Consider the following 25,801-nt stretch of genomic DNA (forward strand, 5'->3'; position numbering starts at 1 on the left):
GAGAAAATGACTGATCATGCATTATCAATTAAAGTAATGTATTATGTGTAGATACAAACCATCTACAAACGTCGAAAAATAGTTGAATTGACGTTTTGTTATTTATGATTCTACCTTCAAGCAAAGAATAAACATTTATGACACTCTTAATTTACATGAATCATTATTGTTAAAAAAGAGAACATGAAAATATACTATTCAAAATGATTTGGAAATAAACTCATAATAATAATGCAACCTAAAGCAGGTTCAAAATTGAAATACTCTTCTTATTAGCTGAACGCTTTTGTCGAAGCTTTTTATGCTCCCCGAAAAATTTCGGGGGAGCATATAGTTGTCGGGTTGTCCGTACGTACGTACGTACATGTACGTACGTACAAATTCGTGTCCGGCCCATAACTTTGTTATTTGAAGTAGGATTTTAAAACTTTTCACAGAAATGATCACCATATTGAATCGACGTGTCGCGCGCAACATTTTGGTCGCTACCTTGAAGGTCAAGGTCACAGCATGACCTTGCAGCAAAATCGTGTCTGGTCCATAACTTTGTTATATGAAGTCTGACTTTAAAAATATTTCACAGAAATGATCACCATATTGAGACGCAGGGTCTGGATTATTTGGGTCTCCACCTTAAAGGTCAAGGTCACAGCATGACCTTGCAGCAAAAAGAGTGTCCGGCCCATAACTTTGTTACTTGAAGTCAGATTAAACAACTATTTCACAGAGATGATCACCATATTGAATCGACATGCTGCATGCAACATTTGGGTCCCTACCTTGAAGGTCAAGGTCATGTCATGACCTTGCAGCAAAATCATGTCCGGCGCATTACTTCGTTATTTGAAGTCGGATTTTACAACTATTTCACAAAAATGATCACAATTTTAAATTTTAAAATACAATTCCAATAATGTTCATCCTCTAAATGTACGAAAACTTTACTTTGGAATAGAAAGTCGTTCAGTATTTGAAAATAAATTCCATTTTAAAGAATAATAGAATTGTGAAAACGTTAGTGAAAGATTCAAATTATTCAAATACTAGTAATAAAAGTATATTAATGCTAGAATTGTACTTCAAAATTAACTTTTTGGTGGTTAATTTCTTTGTATTAACATTTCTTTAGTTTCAAACAAATGTATGCTTATTATTACATTTATTGAAATTTGTCTCAAATTAATGTAATTGCCCGTCAAAATTTAATAATTGCTGAAGAGATCCATAGGTGATATTGGAAACCATCTACAAAACTACGGATCACGTTCAAATAGTTATTGAATAGCCAATCTAAAGGAACAACTAGAGTTCCGTAGCTTTTTCATATTTCGGCTTTGTGACCTAGTCTTTAACCCCAGTTGACCCATATTCAATCCTGACCTAGAAATTATCTAAACACTCTTTCTGACCAATTTCAAGGATAAATTCGAACTGAAACAGTAGCCTGAAGAGTATTAACAAGGTTTTTCCCCATATTTATGCTATGTGACTTTGTTTTAAGCCCATATGATCATTATTTGAACATTTTTTTCTGATACATTTCTAGGATATTTAGACTGAAACAGTAGTCTCTAGAGTGTTAACAATATTTTTCTATATTTGAACTGTGTGACCAAGTTTTAGACCCAAGGTGACCATCTTCGAACTTGAGATAGAAATAATCAAAACAACCTCTTTGGCAAATGTCCAGGATTTTGAACCATAACAGTAGCCACTAAAGAGTTTGACAACAATCATTCATCTAGGGCTTCTGTGATTTGGTTTTTCATTCGGGATAACCTATGTTCGAACTCGACCGAGCAAACATCTTGACCAAATTTGATGACAAACAAGGCACAAATGGAACCACTAGAGTGTTAACGAACTAAATGTGGATGGATGACGGGCATTCAACGATCTTTCAAGCTCACCCTGAACCAGCTCAGGCGAGCTAAAAAATGTAATAGAGACACTTTTCTCTGACCGCATTTAATTGTTCTGGTCAAGTGCAAATAAAAATTCGTATCTTACTTTCTATTCGTTATCTCACAAGTAAGGAATAACAGACCAAGGTAATAACCTTGACACTTTTTTGAACTTTTGAGTTCTTTATTTGCCATAAATGTCATCCAGACATCCTCTTTTATTCCTCACAGAAGCATTGTTAAAATGAATCAAATACAAAAATTCCGTTGACACATCACACCAGGGTCCAAAAACGCAGCAAATGACCTCGGTCAATATTTCACCGATGTATAACAATAATTCTACAAATTGAACCTTGGATAAATATTATTATACAATAGATAAAGATAGCAAGGGTTAAGACTGGTCAGTTGAAAAATTGCTATGCTTAATTGTCCACTTCAATTATTTTAGGAAGTAGCAGACGAACAATCTACAAGATCAGACACGATGAATCTGCTTCTGATTTTACTGCCGATTTTTCTAAACTGGGTTCACTGTGACAAAGTTGCTGATATTTTGTTCTCAACAAATCTGGAAGAGTTGCACAATGAACCTATACATTTTGACAAACCGTTGCCGGCATGGCTTAAAGGGACCATGGTAAGTTTACTTTTTACGTTGAAACTTTTGTTTTACGTCCAACAAGCAATATAGATGAGCATAATAATGAGGCATTGCGATGGTTAGCAGTTAGCTATGTTCCTTGTCATATATATATAGAATATTATGTTGTTGTAGCTTTCTGAGGCTTTTTTTTGCTACTACCAGCGGTGGAAAATTGATATCATTTTTCCAACGTTGCGAGTAGAAAAATACATAGCCTCAGAAAGTAACTACAACATAATTTTCCTTTTATCATATACCTTTTCGTTTTATTCAGAAAATGAAATGTAGTTGCCAAGAAATAAATTCATGACTTACGGATGAATACGTAGTTCTTGGAAAGCCGGCCAAGCCTTTAATAATTTTGGTTCCCGTTTTCAGATGCAACGTCATTCAAAGCTAAGATCGGAACCAAAGTCAAAAGTAGTCTGACACTTCCATATTATGGTACCGTATTTGTCACTAACTTAATACGGAAATTTCTATCCGTTGATGCGTATGTGCGCTTCAATATTTGCGTGTATTTTAGGGAGAAAATTTATAGGTTTATAACAAATCTATACATGTTCAAACATTCTTTAGGGCCGGGTTAGTCTGTTTATGTGTACAGTCTTATCAGATGATTGTTAATGCTCAAGATCAACATTTCCATATCAAAATGCAGTAAATAAGTTATAAGTATATTTCAATTTTAGATAGGACACATTCATTACAAAAATAGAGTTGCTATGGAAAATGGTAAATAATTCAACCGTTATCTTTAGCCATGTTGTTTTGAGCTTCATCTTAAATATGAAATCATTTTTAATGACTGGTTTTGTAGGTGTTTCCTTGCTGCCATAAGTAAAGCTTCAAATTCATTATTTTGCAGATGCGGAATGGTGTTGGTCGCTTTGAAATAGGCGGAAGAAAATATACAAATGCGTTAGATGGGTTTGCGAAACTTGCAAGTTGGAGGTTTACAGGAAATGGTTCTGCCTACTACAGTACAAGGATGGTTTATTCCGACTCTTATAACGAATCTTTGGCTACGAATGACATTGCACCGTATCTAATGCTAGATGAAGTTGATCCACCGTTTGATATTGTCAAGGAACTAGAATCGTTCAAGAATGGCCCAGATAACATGGACGTAAATATTTTTAACTTTGGTGGTAAGAACATTGATTTCGTCATAGTGAGTGATTACTGGAATCTGTATACGATTGATCCATATTCTCTTGTAACATTGAAAGGGGTTCATCCACCAGTTCCAAATACGGCTGCTGGTCTTGATCAAGCCATTGTTCTAGGCTCAGCGCACCCACTTCCAGAATACGGCACAGATAACTACCTAACGTTTGTCTCCGCTGCAACTCCAATTCCAGGCCAGAAAAGCAAGCTTATTTTGACACGGACAAAGTCATCAAGTGTAAGAGAGCCGATAGCTTCAATAGAGGTTGACAAAGCATCGTATATGCATTCATTTGCAGTCACCGAGCATTATGCCGTCTTATTTGCTGTTCCATTCTACGTAAATCCGCTAGGAATGCTGAAAAACTTTAGACCTCTAGATGCATTTGAATGGGTCAGCACGGACGTTACAAAATTATATGTTGTAAACTTGAAAACTGGTGAGGTGAAAACTCTAAAAACAGAAAACATGTTCTTCCTTCATATTGCCAATGCTTATGAGTCAGATCTTTTCAATGATGAGCTAATAATTGATGTTTGTTCATTTAAAGACACTGGGGGACTTCATGAAATGGGAATGAACAGACTTCATGACCCTGTTCAAAGAGCAAATTCTTCAATTCCAATTCTTAAAAGGTATACACTAAATCTTTCAAGCGGCGAAGTAAACGTACATACATTCGAATCTAAAAATTCGTCAATGGCTTTCGTCAATGCATTCGACTTCCCAACCATAAATGAGAAGTATAGATCTAAGAAGTACTGCTATACGTATGGTATTGCATATAATTACAATCACAAAGACTTCCTTGACATGGCTTTGATAAAAAAGGACTTTTGCTCAGGGAAAGATAAAACATATATACATGCGGGGCATTACTTAGCTGAACCTTATTTCATTCCTACTCCTGGCGGAAGTCAAGAAGATGATGGGATTTTAGTTCTGCCGGTTCTAGATATAACTACGTCAAGCACTAACTTTACAATTTTCAATGCGTCAGACCTGACACCAATGAACTCTGCAAAATTGCCACATAACCTGCCTTTTGGCACACACGGACGCTTTTTCGACTACATTTACTGAACCTGTGTCTGTATTGTGATTATTGATTAAATAACAAGTTTTTTCTAAATCTCATTTTGATTTGGGTTTTGACACTTATTTCAACGTTGAATCCATATATCAACATCAAATCGAGAGCTTGTGTTATATTCATTGAAATAACTTAACTCAAGATTATTGATATCATTTCAATACTTTTATTCAATCGTGTTATTTTGTACACAAAATCTGCAAATTTAACTGAAATAGTTAATATATAATATAATATATTGATAGCAAATATCAAGCCTTAACCTGACATATGTCGGTAAGGCGCGAGTGATATACATGTATAAGAAACAATGCAAATGTATAGTTATTCTGATTTGCTTCCGGTTAAGGTGATTTATTATTACAATGACCCTATTTTCAATAATTATTTCACAATAGGCATGTATCATTTGGATATTCTTATACAACATGTTGATGAAATTCTAAGTTATTTAAAATATTTTGTAATGAATAATATCTCCTTGTGTTCTAGACTTATTCATTATCTGCCATATATAGACATGACGTATCATGTATTAAAACCAGCCTGCATAGCTCAATCGGTTAGAATGCGGAACTTAAAATCTCGACATTGTTGGTACGATTCCCGGGCTGACCAACTAAAATTACTAAACAGTCTTTCGGATTTGACTTTAAATCGAGGTCCCGTGTACGAGGGCTGAATTACATGGCACGCTTACGAACCAGGAGAAGCTTCTGGAATTGTGGCATCTTTCTGTATCTGTATCTTGCAATATCCTCCAAAATCTAAAATGACTACTTGTATTACTCTTTTATAGGACTCACCGTTGGCGAGCATAAGTAAACTCTCACACACAACACTGTATTAACATACCAGTAAATTACTAGTATCAAATGTACACGAAGAAAAGAAATGTTTTCAAAGTTTTAAAGTTGATTTTGCACGTTTTAAAGATATGAATTTTTCTTTAGATTCTCACAAACGTACTGAATCCAGCTTTATTAAAATTTCTTTTAATTTGTTTTTCGTTAACTGTCATTATACATGTCGTCGAGGTCAGGAACCGTGAGCGTTTTAATTTTATATGGCATATCGTCCCATTTCTTGTAGTTTGTTGTCATCTTCTCAGAACTGATAAACTTTAGGCTTTCTAATTTCAAAACAAAGTACTCAATGCCATCTTTAACGCCAATAACTCCCCAGTCCATCGGGCAGTTTTTGCAATTCATCTTGTATTTCTTTTGTAAAGCTCCCATGTTACCCCTTTTCGTGTGTGCCTTTTTATTGATTTTTATATCAAAATCTTTTAAGGCGACAAGATATGATGTGTCTAGCTGTCGAAGATTTGAAGTATTACAAATAAACGTGCCGCACCTTCGGCATTGTATTTCATAGTCGCTTTCATCAGACTGCTTGTTTCGTTTCAGATTTTTAATTTTCTGTTGCCATTTGAAATCATCTAACGTTTTCTTCTGCACTTCAAGAATCTTTCTGTTAATAGAGTTGGTGTCGGTTGTCTTGAAACTTTCTATTGCTTCAGTCATAAGTTTGATCCTGTACATAACAATCGTGTCCTTAGCAAACTGAGCATCTGTTCCAATCATAATTTCTTTGCCATTGGCTTTCCTGCTGCGCCCTTTAAAATAAAACAAAATCCGTTATGACTATTGAGACGTTTTAAGAAAGCTTCTAAAGACAGAAAGTGACAAAATAAGTGCTACAAAGAAATTACTGCGGGATTTAAAAAGAAATAAAAAGAACTTTTTTTGTATGCTAAAATATTAAAGCAGCACCATTGAGGACTAACAGCATAAAACATGAAAATTGGAATTCTCACGTTGATCAACTGGTGGTGCACTCTAACGAAAATTATCAAAAGGATGATAAAAGAATATAAAGAATATACGCGGAAATAGATAGACAATCGTATATTTGTGTGATGATTAGCCCAATTGAAGTAAAAAACTTTTAAACACTTAACATTTTTGATCTCTTTACACAATAATGATTATTCTGGAAGACGGAATGAGCGAATGATCTGAAAGTTTGCAGACACGTTATTGGTTCAGACTTAATCAAGTGGTACATAAATCTCGAACAAATAATTTCAGTCCTGTCATGTCCAAAAAAAAAATAACCTCAATGGAGTTCCTTTACTTAACTTCACAAGAATTTTATAATGCTTAAATAATGATTTTAAAGAATGTTAGATGCTTGTTACCTGAAGGAAGTAACGATAAATGTTAAATAATTGTCATGAAAGTAGCAAAATGTAAATAAAGTAGTATTTTAACATCTATACAAAACACTAATTCACTATAACTATACTTATTGCAAAAAAGCAACTTATGAACAAAATCGTTCAGGTAATTGGCCAATGAGTCCTTTTTTTGGACACTTAAAAAGTACAACAAAATAAAAATAGTTTTTGAAAAATAAAAATAAACCATTTTTGATACATAAAAGGCATTTAAGTAATCTGTTTAACAAAGGCCCCAGTCTAAATTGGACATTTTTACAAGAATAAAAGCGTTGAACAAACATCTATATGAAGTTCGATTGAAATAATATCACATAGGCACGAATCCTATCCTAAGAAAGAATTTCTAGTATTGTAATATACTTAACATACAGATCATGAAAAATTATGGACTTTTAAGTTTTAATTATTATTATACATTTTCAGTTATATAAGTTTATACAAGATTACTGTATAAATACAATCGCACATATCTTTTTTATTAAAAATTATGAGTTTTTAAAATCTTTACTTCTTTTAAATTTATCTAACATTCATATTCCATTATTTTTTATACTTTTTTCCCCTATTCAAGTACATTTCTTTCTGCACTGAAACCTATTTTAAAGGCCCATTATGCCTCAGAAATGCTACCAAGTTTATTTTCCAAAACATTTTGATTTTAGGTATTGTGTTACAGTTTTCACAGAACTACTCATTTGCCATATACATGGACTTTCTTTTGCAACTACTGCTGTGTTGGCACTTGGTATAATTATAGTGAGTTAGTAATTTGTATGGAAGTCAAAATAGTACTACTTTGTTTACATTTTGCTATATTTATGGCACATCACGTTCAGTGCTACTTTCCTCAGTTGTTAAACACCTAACATTCTCTAAATTTATTATTTAAACACTATTTAACATATCTTTGACCTTTCTGAAGAATTTAGAAATATTGATTTGCGTTTAAAAACTCCTGTATCACGTTCATTTATGATCTCTTTTAGCAGTTAATATTTACCTGACATTTGTATTTTAGTAATTTCGTTGCCGTTGAAGTTGTAATTTAGTGTCATATTACAGTCTGGTACATCCAGTCCCTCCATTCCGATTGATGTGGCAACCAGCACCTTATATTCCCCTTCTTTAAATTCATTCAATACTTTTGTTTGGTCCTCCTCGGTCATACCTTTAATATAATGTCAAAAACAAATATTCGTTAAATAGTGTGAAGAAGTTAAATATTGTATTAAGAAAAAAATAGCAACACATTTCTATCCAATAACAATAGATTGCAAATCCTTCGCCTGTTTAAATAAACAAAAAGTAAAAGAGAGTATGGTTTTGTGTAATACCTTTTTACAATTAAATTCAATTCAGTACATTTTCTTTATCTTTGTTTGACAAATAATTTCAAATATGAAGATCATGTAAATATTACTTCATGGTATTGGCAAATCGAACATCGTCCCGTATAACACAATATAAATTTAATTTCTGCGACATTGATACTAACCTTTATCGGTTCCTCTGGTTTCTTTGCCAAGCAACGGACTAGCTTTAACATGTATTTTTTCCAACTCATCATTAAGAAAATCTGCCAAAGCTCTGCATGTTGCACGTGCGTGAACAAATACCATAACTCTTGAGTTCGCGTCAGCCTCTTTACCAATAAACAGATTGGATATAATTTTACTTATTACGTGAACGTTTGGATTTTCACATTCAACATTTTTCAATTCTCTCTGCACATCTGAAACGAACAATAGCAAAATAAATAAAATTACAAAATAAAAATAGCGAACAAGAACAGACAATATAGCTTCAATTCGTTTTACAATACAAGTCAATCCAATTGATCGTAACCTTTAACACGTATTTCGTTTGTTTGATTTGGGGTTTACGTCACATCGACACAGTATAGGTCATATCGCGACGTTCCAGCTTTACTGGTGGAGCAAGACCTCAGGTGCCCTTCCGTGCATTATTTCAGGCACGAACGGGCACCTGAGTAGAACCAACGACGTTCCTTAAGCTAGCTGGATAACTTCCTTACATTAAAGAATCCAAAGTCCCTGTCGGGATTCGAACTCACAGCGGTGAGGGACAAGTGGTTTGAAGTCAACGACCTTAACCACTCGGCCACGAACGCCCCTTTAACACGTTTAATTATATTTTTATAAAACAGTTATCATATCCGCATAAATTTATTATAAAAAGTAAAAATTTAAATAAAAGGCATATTGCTATACGAATCAAATCTAATTAGTTACGTCACCTTTAAGGCCATCGAATAGCCTCTTTTCTTCACTTGTGAGACTTTCTCGGTTCTCATTTTCGTTTGCAAGTTGTTTTGCCAGATATTCGGCAATGTCCTTTTTGTTTAACAATCTGTTTATTTCAAGGGCATTGTAGTAAACCTGAAATAAGATATCATTTTTTTCAGAAATTCGAATACAACAAGTCTTTGGTATCGTAACAAACTTGAGAAAAAATGAATTTTATATTATATGACACAATATTCAATTAGTGTAGATATATATTATCGACAAATAGTTAGTTACACAACCAATGTTACCGGTCTTTTAAATCTTAGAAATCCCTTCTACCCGTTGATTACACATATCATAACGTAGCAGTAATTAATAGTTTCAAAGAAAACAAAAATAAGTGTGTTTCACTTGAAATATTTAAAGCCCGAGAGGAATTTATGTATTCACTTTTAAAGTGAAATCACTATGGCTAATAGAGATCTCAAACACATATCAAGAAACACTAACACTAAAATCACGTTTTCTTATGCATTCGTTAATGCAAAGGCCCAAATAATGTAAATGCAGAGTAACGATCATTTTGAAAATGTTGCAGATGTTAATATAATTGTGATATAAATTAATTCGATCAGTAAAAACAAGCTTCTAAATTTGTAGAGATTACTTACTTTTATAATATAACGTTTATTCTAGCATGTGTCGCTACGTACCTGAAGATATTTTGCACAAGTTGCAATATCCCTCCCTTCTCCACCAGAGAGTGATTCGGCAACATTTATTACAGAAGCAACCCATAACTCGTATGCTTTTGCTTCTACATCTTTAGGGCACTTGTGCATTAATGTGATCAATTTTGGTTCCATCAAAGCTAAATCTATGAAGAAAAATACACACAATAATTCAGCTAAAAGTTCCTACTAGAAACAAAAGGAAAATATAGAATTTTACAAATCATATTTAATCTTATCATGGCATTGAATGTCACTTCTGAAATGCTGCAATGCTGTTTCAAACAGATTAAGATAATTTTGAAAACTCCAATAATAAGCTTGAATTTACCATCGAGAACATCCGCTGTTTTCTTGACTGCTTCAAGGAGTATACTTCTGCAAGGATCTGTCGGTCGCATTTTCATGACAATTTTTTCTTAAAAAATGATAACATAATTTTAACTTTTAACGTAACTATATTATAGTTTTGAGACAATCTAAGTAAAATTTTACATGCATTTCAAAACGGCAAAATAAAAGATACTGTAGGGTCATTTTCACTGAGCTTGTTAATGGACGACAATTGTATATGCAAGTTACCGTTCACGCCAACTCATTTAAAGTAAAAAAAGTGATAACTTAGTGCAGATGTGTCATTTGGCAATGCTCATTTTATCTTCAATTTGATACTTTTGTACCTTTTCTTGAACAGTTACATATGGTCCCTTAGTAAAATAAAAAGTAAAACTAATGTCATGAACGTTAAGAAACAAAACTGTATACATATTACATTTTGTTTTCGTATCAACTTTGTACGTATACATCGGTTAATTTGTCTGATGCTTTAATAGTTAGACATGCACATTAGTTCACATTGAAAAGTATTGTAGAAAGTGTATGGATTATTTGGTTCAATGAAGCATAAAACATTAAAAAAGACAAAAGTATTGTTGGAATACCATGTTAACTTTGATATATAAGGGACGGGAGAAGAATCATTATCAAATTAACGGCCGGCGCAAAACATATTTGACCTTTAACACAAAAAGTATAACAAATATATGACAAACCTTCACTTGGAACGCTGAAGTGTTTAGCAAGATCTTCTTTGTGCTTTTCTACTGTAGATAAACATCTTACATCTAAACTTGCACACAATCGATAAATATGATCAAGTGCATCTTGTTCTGACTTAGCTCTGCCAGTACCAATAGATGCTGTCAGCCCAATGATCTAGCAAAGGTATCAAGATTCTTATTATTAATACACACATGGTGTTAAAAAACTTTTTATCGTCATTTTAAAACAATGTCATAAAGTTTTATAAACAAAATAATATAGAGAAAAACAGAATCCTTAAAACACGGCAACATTTAAATTTTTGCAGACTCGGTTTGATTGAGCCTGTTCGTGGACGGTAATTGAAAGTGCAAGTTACTGTCTACGCTCCCTAGTACCGGCTTAAGCAGAATTAAACATTCAATCACGAAAATGCTGAAATGTTGCATATTTAGAAACATCCACAGATGTGTTCATACGGCGATCATGATGGAAAACCTGATGGATAAGTAAGTCATTTCCAACATAATTCCTGATAATCTACCTGTGGTAATCCTGCAACTCCATTAGTTTTTTGCTCCAGGTAATGCTTCATCAGGGTGTTATATGGTTCTTCGCCTCTAGCGTGGTGACATTCATCAAGTATCATCAGTGAAAATACCGACAAATCTTTTATATCACTGTTTAGATTATTCACGAGAATTTGTGGTGTAAATAGAAAAATGTCGTAGTCTTCGAGAAAGGCGTTCATCATCGTTGATTCTTCCGTATTGCCTTCAATGTGTTTGACCTGCAATGCAATACAAATGACACACGGGAAAGTAGAATTAAGGAAAATATTTCCAAGATTGAAGTTCCTTGAACTTGATCATACTTCTCTTATTTAATAGAATTTTGAACATAATAATTTATTAATTTTATGCATCAAAACTGTATACTGACTCAAGGTTTCTCTTTCTTAAAAAGGTCGAGTCATTCTGAGCAATAACTAGAACTTTGTCCATAGGACACGGATGCCCCTACTCTCCACCGTTTGGTAAGTCTACTACAAACCATAATGCCCCCTTCCCTAGATTGGGAACATTTTCTTTGACACCAAATATACCCAATAGTTTTTTGAGGTCAGGAATTTCATGTTTTTACAGATAAAAATACCAATGTATGATAGTAATCCGAAGATGATGTAACTTGAGAAAGGGTACTTTATATGGGTCTATATTTGGCTCTTGTTTAACAACTGTTTGTTGCGTGACATATTTGTTAATATTTTAATGGACATCATTTTACAAATGTGTGCATTTTTGTAAAATAAGAAGGTTCCGCATATGCAGAATCTTTGCTAAATTTACTTAAAATGGCAGTTGGATATTTTTGTTAATACCATAAAAATACCAGAAAAAACGTTTAGTTACAAAACAAATACAATTAATCATATTTCACTTACATTTGCATATGTCAATTCTTTTGATATAAAGTCCATTTGTTGCTTAACAAGCACTCCATTTCTTGCCATGAAAACTACTTTTCTTTTACTTTGTCCTGGTAAATTGATAAAATGATACGTTATACATGTATATAAGCTCATAATAATACTTCGTTGCACAGTTGAATGGTGTATGAAAATCCTTTTTGTACCAAATCAATAATTCGACGTTACTATATATTCACTATTCCGAATGAATCAAAAGATAAACTTAAATATGTTGCTACTCTTATGATACTAACTTTCATTCAAAGAAACATAACTATAAAAACTAAAAAGAAAACCAACTCATTACCTTTTACAGCCGATTTTAAGTGTCTGTCGATGATATGCGTGGCTACCCATGTCTTGCCACTCCCTGTCGGGGCGCATATTATAGTGTTCTTTCCAGCTAATGCCTTTTCTGCCAGCTCATTTTGGAAAGGGTATAATTTCTCAGCTAACGGCTGTCCATCTAAAATATATAAAGAAAAATATGTTGTACAATTATGTTTGACCATTTAAAGCAGTACTTAAACTAGAAGGGTTTTTTGTCAGAAAAACATATATGTCTCTCTTGTATGTAATCTAAGGATCCCATCAGCAGTTTGACCTGTGAAATCAAGACAATATCTCTTTAGTTTTAGCTCTGACGGCCATATTCTGCAACGAAGCAAAACGTGCAGGCGATATGCACAACTAAGTTTGGTACTGATCACTCCTGTGATCGCTAAAATTCCCCCAGGAGTTTGACCTCTAAAAGCTGGACATTGTTTTCTATTTTTAGCTGTGGCGGCCATTTTTTGCAGTGAAGCGGCAGTGATATGCGCAACTATGGTTGGTACTCATCACTCCTGTTAAGTTAAATTGAATCCTGTCAGCAGTTTGTCTTGTTCTTTTTTAACTCTGACGCCCATTTTGTGCAATGAAGCAGAACGTGCCGGTCATATGCACAACAAGGTATGGTACTGATTTCTTCTGATATCTGGACAAGATTTTTCTATTCAAAGCTCTGGCGGCTATAATGTGTAGCGAGCGGAACATGCCAATGATATGCAGAACTAGGTATGGTACTGATCAATCCTGGGAAGTAATGTCGAACTCTCGCCAGCAGTTTGACCTGTGAACGCCGGACAATATTGTTTTTATTTTTAGCTCTAGTGGCAATTTTTATATGCACGACAAGGGATGGTACCGATTACTCCTGCGAAGAAATGTCAAAATCCCGCCGGCAGTTTGACTTGTGAAAGCTGGACAAGATTTTTTTATCTATAGCCCTGGTTTTTGTGCAGCGAAACAGAACATGCCCGCGATATACACAACTACGTATGGTACTGACTACTCCTGTGAAGTTACTTTTAAATCATACCAGCTGTTTGATCTGCGAAAGCCGGACAGCTCTACAGCATAGTGAACTATGCCGGAGAAATCCACAACTAGAGTTGGCACTGATCGGTCCCGTGAAGTTTGGTTGAACTCCCCCAGGAGTGTAACCTGTTAAAGCCGGACAAGCTTAATGCGAAAGGACGTACGGACAGACGTTCATCTACTTCTTCATTTTTTTTTAAATTTTACTTTCTTGTTAAGATACTAAATTGCAACATTATTAACACCAGGATTGTTTCACGACATTGGTGGAAACACAAAAATTTCATCTTGAATGAATAATTTAAATACCGTACACATTTGTATTTCAACAATAATGAAAAATCACGAATGCAATTTTAAAAGACTAACTGAAAACAATGTACTTATTACAACTCAATGCAAATGATGTTACTTTTTAAAATAATAAAAAAATTAATATTATATACAATCAAAACTCTTCTCGTTTAGTATCAACAGCCATACCTTTGTTAACGTGTTCTAAGTCTGATTCTGTTTTCACACCAGTTTCATCATTTGTGTCTACAAATTCATCACTGACTACAGATGCTGTCTTTTCTATCGATCAAAACATATAGAAAATACAAACATATCATACTAAAATTCAAACAAAACATACCGGTATTGTTGCAAGTAATATCTTTAGTATTTGCCAGTTAACTAAATAAATTTTGAGGTCAAACATAAATCATTTTTTAGTGCCCACGCTGCTAAATTCAGATAAAAATTACAATCTCTATTGCAAATACCGAATAAATTGTATGAAATTAAACATATTTACTTACATTCACTATGACGGTACGATCTAAATTTAAACAAATCTTTTAACAATTTTAATCAAAATCAGAAGAAAACGTGTGCTTCAACACGAAAAACATTTAAATTAAAACAAATGAAGAATGCAACATCCCAGTATATGGCTTAAGCCAATATTTAAGATGTTTGTCTTACCAGATCATATATAATGTATTTTTTCCCTTGTCAAAATTATGCTATTTACTTATAAAGTAGTTTGAAAGAACGTTGTGTCATAGCAGACAACTTGTTTTAATTCCCTCCCCTTATTTTCAATTTTCATAGTTAAACTAAAGAACATTTTTACTCGTATTACCAAGTTCAACGGAATCATTTTGTTTTTCCTCTTCACTTGTTTGTTCCGTTTCGTTTTGGCCAGTAGAGTCAGGGCAAGATAACGCTTGTCCTTCTGGGGCTGGTCTTGTCCCAAGTGCCTGAAATGCTAATTTGTTTAAAGCGCATGTGCCTCCAGATTCTGTCTCATTTATTATACTGTTTTGTGTGTTTGTGTATTTGCACAGCCCATCTTTGGAAATACTAAAATCGTTTGTCTCTTTTGTTTTCAAATCACTAGACGAGTCAGGATCATTTTCCTCATCGTCCAGTGGTTCAGGGACACTTTCGTCCATTTCTTCAGCAGCTTCTCCGCAATCTGGAACAAGAAATGTTAAGATTTGGAAATATCAGCATGATATGGTTTGGAATTTAATAATATATATTTTATATGTATATATGCAAAGTCCGTACTTAAAGAGTCCTTTTCTTGGTAACTAATTTTTTTGGCCTTAAACATCTAACATAAAAATTCCTTCGATAAATGAAAATGTCAGCGTAAGGAAATTCTCCCGGTCTTAATTGAAATTTTTGTTATGAGTCAATTTCTGTCAAATTATTGAGGTTAATGCATTTTAGATGTTAACTTCAAAGTGGGAGAAGTGAATCGTTTAACCGTTGTGAAATGTTAAAATATCACTCTGTATGCGTTTTCTCTTCCGGGGATACCCGAACACTTAATTAGCAGACACGTGCACGCATGCGCCCATAAATTGAAAAAAAACAAACAAGAAAAAAACAACAACAACCCAAAAAAAAACAACAACAAAAACAAACAAACAAACTTAAATTTAATTGATCAATTGTTTACACAATACCTGTCAGCATGTGTTCAAATACGTCGCCAGCGGTGCTGCATCCTGGCACTTCTGTATCGTATGACTCATTAATTGGGACATTTCCTTCGCATTCCCTTTGTCTTTCTGATGATTTACGGAAAAAATGAAAGACATTTAAAAACTTTTATGCAAAATCGTTTATAAATATATTACTAAGTTATATTTAGTGGATTATTGAATATTATCATACTTGAGATTAACATTTAATAATGCCCGAATATATTCAACATCTAATTACGGAAGAATATGATCTATGATAAATGAATCTATATTTTAGCCGCAACACTCCATAGTTACCAATACGTACATATTTGCGTTTTCATGCTAAAAATGACAAAAGTCCACATACCCTACCATTCGTCTTAAAGGCAATTATTTTAAATTATAATTTGAAGAAGCAAATATAGAGAGTGCATGACGTTTGCGTCATACATCAGAAATGCATTATTATTCAAACCATCAAACACAAATACAAGAGCGATCAGTAATCACATGTGTCGCCTCATGATGGCCAATTTTATGTTGGGAAAAGTTTTGTGACAGACGGACGGACAGACAGACAGACGGACAGTGCACAACTTGACTTGGTACTGACCATTCCTGTAAAGTTTGGATAAAATTGCACCAGTAGTTTATGAGGAGTAGTCCGGACAAGCTTTTGTGTATCTGGCAACCATAGAAAAAACACCTTTTTATCAAAGGGCCATAACTCGGCCAAAAATCGTTCAACCGGAAAACCCGTGCAATATGCGCAAGGACTTGAGCTACAGATCAATCCTGTAAAGTTCATTGAAATTGCATTAGTGGTATAAGAGAAGTAGTCCGGACAAACTTTAAAAATAAAAATTATCAAAGGGCCATAAACCTGACAAAAAATCATTGAATCCGGAAATACTGACAATATGCACAACTAGACTTGGTACTGATCATTCCTGTAAAGTTTGGATGAAATTGCAGCAGTAGTTTTTTGAGGAGTAGTCCGGACAAGCTTTTGTGTATCTGGCAACACACAGAAAAAAACACCTTTTTAATCAAAGGGCCATAACTCGCCAAAAATCATTCAACCGGAAAACCCGTGCAATATGCGCAAGGAACTTGAGCTACAAATCAATCCTGTAAAGTTTTCATTGAAATTGCATTAGTGGTATAAGAGAAGTAGTCCGGACAAAACTTTAAAAATAAAAATTATTAAAGGGCCATAACTCTGTCAAAAATCATTGAACCGGTAAATGCTGACAATATGCACAACTAAACTTTGTACTGATCATTCCTGTAAAGTTTGGATGAAATTGCACCAGTAGTTTATGAGGAGTAGTCCGGACAAGTTTTGTGACGGACAGACGGACAGACAGACGGACAGACAGACGACGGAGAAGTGATCCCTATATGTCGCCACTACTCCGTAGAGGCGACACAAAAAATTAAATGCGAAATCAAATAAATCAAATAACATTTTACTTAATATGGATATTACTCTTGCCATTCAAGACTATTACGTGATATTATTCTCAAACTTGATACTTAAAGTACTAGAGATACTAAACCCTACACACAATATGTTAATACACAGTATGAATACTAAGTGTCATTAAAACACAACAGCTATGTTAAAATACTGCTAAATTAACTTGAGTCAGTAAAAGAAATGAAGCTCCTCATACATAGTTTGCACATTCTCTTATTCAAATACATATGCGGTAAGAATTTACCAGATTCCAATACATTTCATAATAGTATATATCCCAAAGTTGAACATAGTAAATCTTTAAAGTATTAAATCTTATATTGATATAGATATATACCCTTTAAGTCATAACATACTGAAATAGATAAATACAGAATCCCTAAAGAAAGCCCAACACGGCAAAATTGAAAATGTTGCAGGCTCGGTTTGATTGAGCCTGTTCATGGACGGCACTGGAAAGTGCAAGTCACCGTCCACGCCCGCTGGCACCGGCTTAAGCAGAATTCAACATTTAAACATGACATAGTAAAATTTTGAATTTAGAAACATCCGCAGATGTGTTCATACGGCAGTTATCATGGAACCTTCAATGTGACACTTCCGTGCCATTCCATAAAGAGCGGCGTATGGTCCCCAAGTAATAAAAAGCGTGTGCCCTAAACGAGAAAACAATGGGCGGAACTAAATAAAATTGAATTTTGAAAGGGAAACACAAACATATGCAATTTATTGGTAAACGTTTAGAGGAGACACCTTGCTTAAACTTACCATTACAAAATCGGAATTGCTCGGGACATCGTAGGAAGTCCGGTTCAATTTCTTCAACAATGTGTTTTAGGTTTTTATGAACCAATACATCAAGAAATTGATAATACCATTCGGCTGGAGCCTGTCTGCACTGCATCCTCTCTAAAAGTACGATTGTTGCATATGTGTTCCCCATTGTTTGATTTTTTGCACGAATAATTCCGAAATCCGTGTCATTAATCACCTTTCTTGAAAAAAGCTCAACAACGATTTCCATTGCATCAATTGTACTTTCTAGGTAAGGTGTAAACATTCTTATCATTGCCCCTCCACGGTCATCATTCACATTTGGTTTACCGTCTGTTTCCAGTAAGGACTTGAGATACTTGTACTCTAATTAAAAATAAATTTAAATAGCATTTATCCGGTATTTGTTTTGAAATGTTATTAAGTAAGGCAATTTGGATGTTTATATTGTTAAGTAAAGATAAACCTTTTCGCAAAGTTTTACATTTACGGTATTTTTATTCTGTTGATTATAAAGAAAAACAAAACAACTAAATTTTGCATGAATGACATATTTAACACGTTAATAACACGTTAATATCCTACCTAAATTATCTAAAGCATTTAAAAACGATTTCCATTTCCCTCTTGCAGACGATTTTTGAAGACAGGTTATCATCTCTTCATTGGCTTTAAATGGATCGCCATCTGTATACATCTTCTTTATCTTTGAACACTCATCTATAAGTTCAAATCAAGTATATTATTAATTTGTTAAAAAGCATCTGTTGCGCTTTTTTGTTCACAAAGTTTTCAGATAAAAATAGCTAAAATTAGATTTGCACCGAACGAAGCAAATTATAATGGCCAAGTGGCGGAGTCTTCTGACTGTGAACAACATGTTCCTCACTATTCATGGTGGTTCAGGCGATCTGTGTCCGCTAGTGGCAGGCCTGATACATAGATAACTATCAAGTTTCATTATATAGGCCAAGATCTAAAGGAACAAAACAAAATATAACAACTTCTCCGAACAAACAATAAAATTCAAACATCATCAACAACAACCAGAACTACAAGAAAAGCAACAATAGGACAAGAATGAATTAGAACAAGTTTTACAGAAAATGGATCCGGGAATTATAGAAATTTATGTCAAAGATATTATTCAGAAATAAGTTATATTGGTTGATTGCTTACCAGAAGGTATTACTAAATCTGCATCGAGACGAGTTACGACGGATGGATCCTTGATGCATCTTGAAATCACCTGACTGAAGAGTAACACTCTAGCTTCCACCGCCATTTCACCTACTTTTCTGACCGACCTGAACAAATATACTAAATAAAATAAACTCAAACACTTTCTCTTTTTTTCTCTCCACAAATATCTCGTCACAACTTTTAAATTATACATCTACTTCTTTCTTTACACTTTTAAAAAGAATGTATTTTATTGCTGGGTAAACACTATATTAACCCATCACCGTGTTCGTTGAAAAACTTCCTGTTACAAGTTCAAATTGCTATAAAACTATAAAAAGTGCTTCAGTGCTTACTGATCAAACTTGGCACAAATTTTGACTGAACCATAGCCTTTGTAACAGCATGCTCAATCTTATATTTCCTGTTACCATGGCAACGAGAGGACATCTCAAAATTGCCAAAAATATTTTGCGATGATTTTTTCCATCAAAACTGACTTCAAAGTGCTGTAACCTCTCAATGAAGTCAAAGGCTTTTCAGCACTGGTTACACGTTCCGTTAAGATTCACATGAGGCCATTTTAGCCTCTCACAAGTCCTCTCTCGCACCCCTCTGTTGTAAATTTTATGATAAGGTGCGGCGCCGAATAAGTGCTCACTTTTTAACAACATTTCCCAAACAAAAACAAGTATTTGGGGGCATAAATAGGATTTTTTTTCTCTCACTATTTTAGGCCTCAAAAGGGGGAAAGGGGGCATTAAAACGCATGTATATGAAGTAATGGGTTAATGTCCCAGAAATACGTTTATCTTTTATTCCTAAAATATCTTTTTTATTTTATTTTGGTGTATTTTCATAGTTTCCAAAAAGTTACTTCTTGGTCAAATATCTGATTCCTGTCTTTTTCTGATGCTTTTTGACAATAAGTTCAGGTATAGTGATTTCGTATTTTGAATGGAAGTCAAAATATTACTTTGATTACATTTTGCAATACTTTGACATTTAGAGCTACTTTTTCAAGTGACATATATCTAACATACTTTGAAACCATTTTTTAAACATGATAAAACTCATGTTGCAATTTCTACAGAAGCAGATATTCATTCGTTTCTGAGGATAATGTATCTTTAAATAAAAAATAATTCAACTGACTTTTCGTTGAATTATTAGCACGTTCTTATACGTTTTGCAATATTCTTTACATCATATAAAAATTTACATCATATGATAAAAACTTGTTTAAATAATTATTTATTCCTGAAACAAACACGCTGTAATGACAACAGCACCTTCCTTTATAAAAAAATCGTTAAAAGGCCTGGTGAGGCCCAGCTCTGAACAAGCACTAGAGCTATCACTTATAGTGATTCATACCCCCACCAACAACCGTAACTTTTGAAACAAATAAGTAGTCTGAAGCAAAAATAAACTCGGTCTGTATTTTATTGTTTCATATGTGTACCAATAATCATAAAAATAAGTTGCTTAAGTAATCTTCCAAAAACAATTTTTCTATTTTTAGTAACAGTAACCTTACCCTTGAACCAAGGGGTCCAACAACAGTCCCAAAACTAGGTCACTTTATAAGCTTACTAAATACCAAGTTTCTTTACAAGAGCTCATTCCTTACTCTATTGATCATCCATAACCATTTTTTTTTCTATTTTTCAGTAAGTATGACATTGACCTTGACCTAATTGGTTCAAAAGCAATCCCATTCAAGTACTCAACATAAGCTTGATAGATACCAAGTTTTAATTACAATATCTCATTCCTAACGTTAGTTATTTTTCGAACGCCATTTCTCTATCGAGTAACAGAGACATGAACCTTGACCCAAGGGAGTCTTAAAGCAGTCCAACCAGGTTCTTCATATTAATTGCTGTATATAAAGTTTGATTAAAATATCTCATTTCTTACTCTTGTTATTGTCCAGAAACCATGTTTTTCAGAGATTGATTACAATATCTCATTTCTATCTCGAATTATTGTCCGGAAACTATTTTTCAATATTATTTTAGTTACAGTGACCTTGACCCCAGGGAGAAACAAAAGCAACACCAACTGGGGTTTTCACATAAGGTTGCTATTTACCAAGTTTGATTACAGTAACTCTAGTAATCGATCGAAAACCATAAAGTGGAAAGGCTGGCGGATGGCCCGACAGACAAACTGACTCCAATTTGCCCCTTAAACATCGTTTGTGGTGGCAAAATTATGTTCATAAAACAAAACATTTAGTATTTACTGTCCAGTTTCGGTAATCAAAACAAAACCGACATTGACGGTTTCTCGGAAGTGTGAATCATAATGAAAACTTGTACCGGAAACATTTCTCACTGATGTATTTAACGTGTTTATAGTTACAAGACCTACCAACGACATGGCATTTCTTCTGTGATTCCTGAGTTCGAAAGTATATCACAAGAAATTAATGTAGCTAACATTATAGGCAGAATGAATACAGTTTACTGTTACCCATAGTTTCCTGTACCAAGTTTCGTACGTAAAGCAAGCGGACATTAACAGCATAAAATACATATAATATTTAACAGTTCAATTCCAAAAATACATGGTTAATCTTTAACATAATAAATTGTTTGATACCTATTTTTGTTTCCTTTCCGGGATTAAGTCCTTTTCAATAACCAAGATATTCATTTAACTTATTATAGTTTAACTGTTCTGTTTTTTTTTTCGAAAAATCAAGGATAATTTTCTGTGTGGGTTTGTTTTTTTTGTTTCGTTTTCGAAAAATCGGATGACCCGATTCGGCCTGCGTAAAATATCTAGTTATTTGTAATATGGTTATAAGATAATACGCTATCCGATAGCGTAAACTTGATATCTAAAAATAGTCCGTATTGATTATGTGTCTCATTAAACCGGCGTGGGACCGTGCACCGGATATAAATGTGTTTAGAGTCATATTAACAGGTGTAAGAAGTAATTCATTTGCTTAGCTCATATGGCACTAATTCAAGCTGGATTTGATATTGTGTGTCCCTTTATGTATATACAAGAAATGACAAAGTTACAAATATCAACAGTAAATATCATGATTTCATGTACATTCAATTGTTATACATAACTTTACACTAAGGTCATTTGGTATGGACATATAAATTGAACAAATAAAATAGTAATTGAGAACGACATACATGTACCGTGAAATATGTGATTGTGGTGTGTTTTATAATTTTTCAAATTACATAAAATGTTCAACAAATACGATCTACTTAAAATGACTAGACATATTCAATGAATGATATTCAAACAAAATGTTTATTGAACATTATTAGAATAAAATTTAAATCAACGATATTAAAATATAATATTTAAATAAAATATTAAATTAAAAATTTTGAAATAAAATGTTAAATGAACGATATTTAAATAAATTGTTAATTGGACGATGTTTAAGTACAATACGAAATAATTGATAAGTAAAATGTTAAATAATTGGTATTAAAACAAAATGTATAAACGATTTCTAAATAAAATATTAAATTTAAACAAACGATATTTTAACAAATAAAATGAAATACAAATGTATATCTAAATAAAAGTGTTAAATGAACGCTATTTATTACATGCTTTTCGATGGTTTATAGAAATGTATCAGTGAATTAAAACTGATAATTTCACGGTTTGAAACAGTGAAATTATCAATTTGATAATTTAACTGTTTTGAATTTAAGGTAGCTCGCTACTTTCCGACCGAAATTTGACAACATCTCAGATCTTGATGATTTTTTGTATGCAAACATATAGATATGTGAGCTTTACTTCTGCAGTATTATTTCATAAATAAACTGCGTTACTATGACGTCAAAGCGCCCTCTATCGGTGGCGGCGAAATTGCGTCTTTTTTCTCAGTAAACCAATCTGTTCTTATCAATTTTCATCCGATTTCCTTCGCTTTAATTTTATAGTGTTGAGTAAATGAATGTCTTTGTAATGATATCTTTCTTTAACATTTGCTTAATAGTCTGCGATTCTACGTCATTTTTCTCTACATTCTGACGTCCATATCTGATGCAAATACCGCGCAATATCGCAATAAAGATTGTGTAATAAAAAAAAATTCAACACGGTGAACTTTGCTATAATTTTTCGAGCGTGTAGCGAGAAAGTGAAGGAAAATATTTATGCAATAAAATATAGGGTCAACGCGTAAGATATTTTGCTATTACTGTTTTAAAATAAAATAAAGGGAATGTAACGTAATGGTTTTGGTGGCGTTAATAGACGTTGGAGTTCAAAGAATAATACCAATTAACAATTTTCTTACGTCAAACATTACGATTGTAACTATAAACAACACAGGAACTTGATGAAATGTATATTTTTTAAATTGTTGATTATTTTCTCATTGAAAGCATGCGCTAGATCAGCAAATTTACAATGTTTAATCGTAAATACGTTTCTAATTTGCAGGACGCAGTCTCAAACATCTTTTAATTTTTATTTTATATTTTGATGTTAGTAATGAAAGAGTGAAAAGTGTTATATTATTATATGAATTAACTAGTTTCAGCGCAAAAAAAAGATTCACATATTGCTGTATGAATGAAGTAAGAATATTAGGTCGCTTAGCTTATACCTGTTATAATATTTATTTTAAGTTACATTCAGCTTTTAAACACTTTCATAAAATCACATACAGTCAGACGAGCCTCGGTGTCAAAACACATCGTAAAAATACAATTCAAATAGATATGCATACAAATGTGCCGAAATAAGTGATACATTAAATTCAGGAATAATATTAAAATATGTTAAGAATATTTAAAAACAAACTGTACAAGAAACAAAAATATTTATTTTTGCCTTCCATTTTTAAGTATGTGCAATACATAGATTATATAATTATAATCTAATTAAAATGTCATAATTAGTAAATGACAACCTATAAAACGTTTTGGAACTCGGATTTACGTATACCTACTTACCGCTTTTTCATTACAGTATAACAAAGCGACCCTCAAAATATTATTTATTTCTAAAGGGCTCCAGTACATTTTACCTCTGTAGAGCAACCGCTCTAGGCAACAAAGGGCATTTCTCTGTAGATGTTATCCTGTATATTTTAATTAAATACAAAATATAATTATTAAATAACTTGTGCAACTTTTGTTACCACTGAATACGAATTATGTATTATGTTGACGTTATCGTGTTCATTTTTTTAATACAATACAGTTTGCTTTAAAAAAAATAGAAAAAAAAAACAAAAAGAAAACGAAAACATACACCAAAAACAAGTGTTTATGATGTAAACAGTAAAGTGGACTTCTGCCTTATTAAGGGAGATCATAATCAGGTTTTTAACTTTGAATATTCTTCTGTTGCCACGTTGTAATGGGTAAAGTGGTCTTACGCTGAATTCGGAGGGCATGATTCGAGACACGATTGCGTATTGTACTAATAGATTATCCTTTAGAATTGTTTACTGTGTATGAAATGTTTCAAGGTCCACCTCGGACTCCTGTCATTTATTTCCGTAGAGAAGTTGATACTGTGAGAAACACTGGTTTTGTTAAAACCCAATATTAAAAAATAAGAAGATATGAAACATAAAATGCATAGTTCATTATTTTCATAGGCTCTACATAGCACTGTATTATGTGCAGACAAAAACGAGCTTCTCCGAAAACCATATTCACACAACTTGAGGATCCTACATGATCGTCTTCAATACAAGGGAATCTGTATTAATTTTAATATGCAAAATAATCCGCTTATGAACATACAAAATAAATCAACGGATCTTTCGCCTCGAATCGAGAAATGATCGCGGCTTCAGGTCGCCTCAAAGATGCGCTAGTAAACGCATACCGCGAGTCAGCGAGTTTTAAATAAATAAGAATATCTGTAATTATGTGAAATGCGTGAGAAATTCAAGCCATAACATGAGAACGTGATTCCTCCTTTAAATCTGAGTCTCACGCTTAGTGCAGGAATATTATTTACTAGTATTTAGCTGCGAGAGAAAAAAGAATAACTGATGGCTGTTAATAAATGAGCCGTGTCACGACAAAACCAACATACTGTTCGCTTTTAAACATTTTAATAAGTAGAGAAACTGATAGCGAACAGAGTGGATCCTGATCAGACTGCGCGGATGCGCAGGCTGGTCTGGATCCATGCTGGTCGCAAACGCACTATGTTGGTTTTGTCGTGACGCGGCTCAAATAAATTTTTATACGAGTAGAAAAGTTTTAAAATAAATGTCTGCTAGATTTATATAATAAAGACTACCAGTGAATCATGACTTACGTACAAATCGTTGTTACTTCGAGTTGATCATACATTTTTAAATCATTTCCTACTATCTGATATATACAATTCGAAAATGTTACATACGTATGATAACATGGAAGTTTATGTAGTACCGAGATACACATAACATGATGACACTGCGACTGCACCAGCCTTTTTCATTCTTTTTTTCTGACATTCTTTGCAAAATTTAT

The 25,801-nt window shown here is 33.3% G+C and overlaps 2 protein-coding genes across 2 annotated transcripts; one reads left to right on the forward strand and one right to left on the reverse strand.

Moving 5' to 3' along the window:
• Positions 1–1,958: 1,958 nt before the first annotated feature.
• Positions 1,959–4,835, forward strand: LOC132724621 (beta,beta-carotene 15,15'-dioxygenase-like). Its single transcript, XM_060709555.1, has 2 exons — positions 1,959–2,547; positions 3,422–4,835. The coding sequence occupies exons 1-2, from the start codon at positions 2,395–2,397 to the stop codon at positions 4,805–4,807; spliced, it is 1,539 nt and encodes a 512-aa protein (XP_060565538.1). The 5' UTR covers positions 1,959–2,394; the 3' UTR covers positions 4,808–4,835.
• Positions 4,836–4,971: 136 nt separating this feature from the next.
• On the reverse strand, positions 4,972–22,080 carry LOC132724617 (antiviral innate immune response receptor RIG-I-like). Its single transcript, XM_060709552.1, has 17 exons — positions 21,930–22,080; positions 19,317–19,444; positions 18,723–18,857; positions 18,132–18,503; positions 15,878–15,982; positions 15,043–15,378; positions 14,397–14,489; positions 12,862–13,020; positions 12,528–12,622; positions 11,628–11,873; positions 11,095–11,257; positions 10,374–10,460; positions 10,025–10,188; positions 9,320–9,461; positions 8,558–8,794; positions 8,063–8,230; positions 4,972–6,435 (listed from the first exon to the last, which is right to left on the reverse strand). Exons 2-17 carry the CDS (start codon positions 19,420–19,422, stop codon positions 5,828–5,830), a joined length of 3,216 nt encoding a protein of 1,071 aa, XP_060565535.1. The 5' UTR covers positions 19,423–19,444; positions 21,930–22,080; the 3' UTR covers positions 4,972–5,827.
• Between the last annotated feature and the right edge of the window lie 3,721 nt (positions 22,081–25,801).

Source organism: Ruditapes philippinarum, unplaced genomic scaffold (genome assembly GCF_026571515.1).
Source record: "Ruditapes philippinarum isolate M1 unplaced genomic scaffold, ASM2657151v2 ctg2012_1_1_1_1, whole genome shotgun sequence".
NCBI lineage: Eukaryota > Metazoa > Mollusca > Bivalvia > Venerida > Veneridae > Ruditapes > Ruditapes philippinarum.

Excerpts from the sequence above, each read along its gene's own strand:
- LOC132724621 (XM_060709555.1), top strand. The coding sequence starts at position 2,395 with ATGAATCTGCTTCTGATTTTACTGCCGATTTTTCTAAACTGGGTTCAC. Across the intron at positions 2,548-3,421 it reads CATGGCTTAAAGGGACCATG|ATGCGGAATGGTGTTGGTCG; the intron begins GTAAGTTTACTT and ends ATTATTTTGCAG.
- LOC132724617 (XM_060709552.1), bottom strand. The coding sequence starts at position 19,422 with ATGGCGGTGGAAGCTAGAGTGTTACTCTTCAGTCAGGTGATTTCAAGA. Across the intron at positions 10,189-10,373 it reads AACAGCGGATGTTCTCGATG|ATTTAGCTTTGATGGAACCA; the intron begins GTAAATTCAAGC and ends TTTTCTTCATAG. Across the intron at positions 9,462-10,024 it reads CTTGTGCAAAATATCTTCAG|GTTTACTACAATGCCCTTGA; the intron begins GTACGTAGCGAC and ends ATCTTATTTCAG.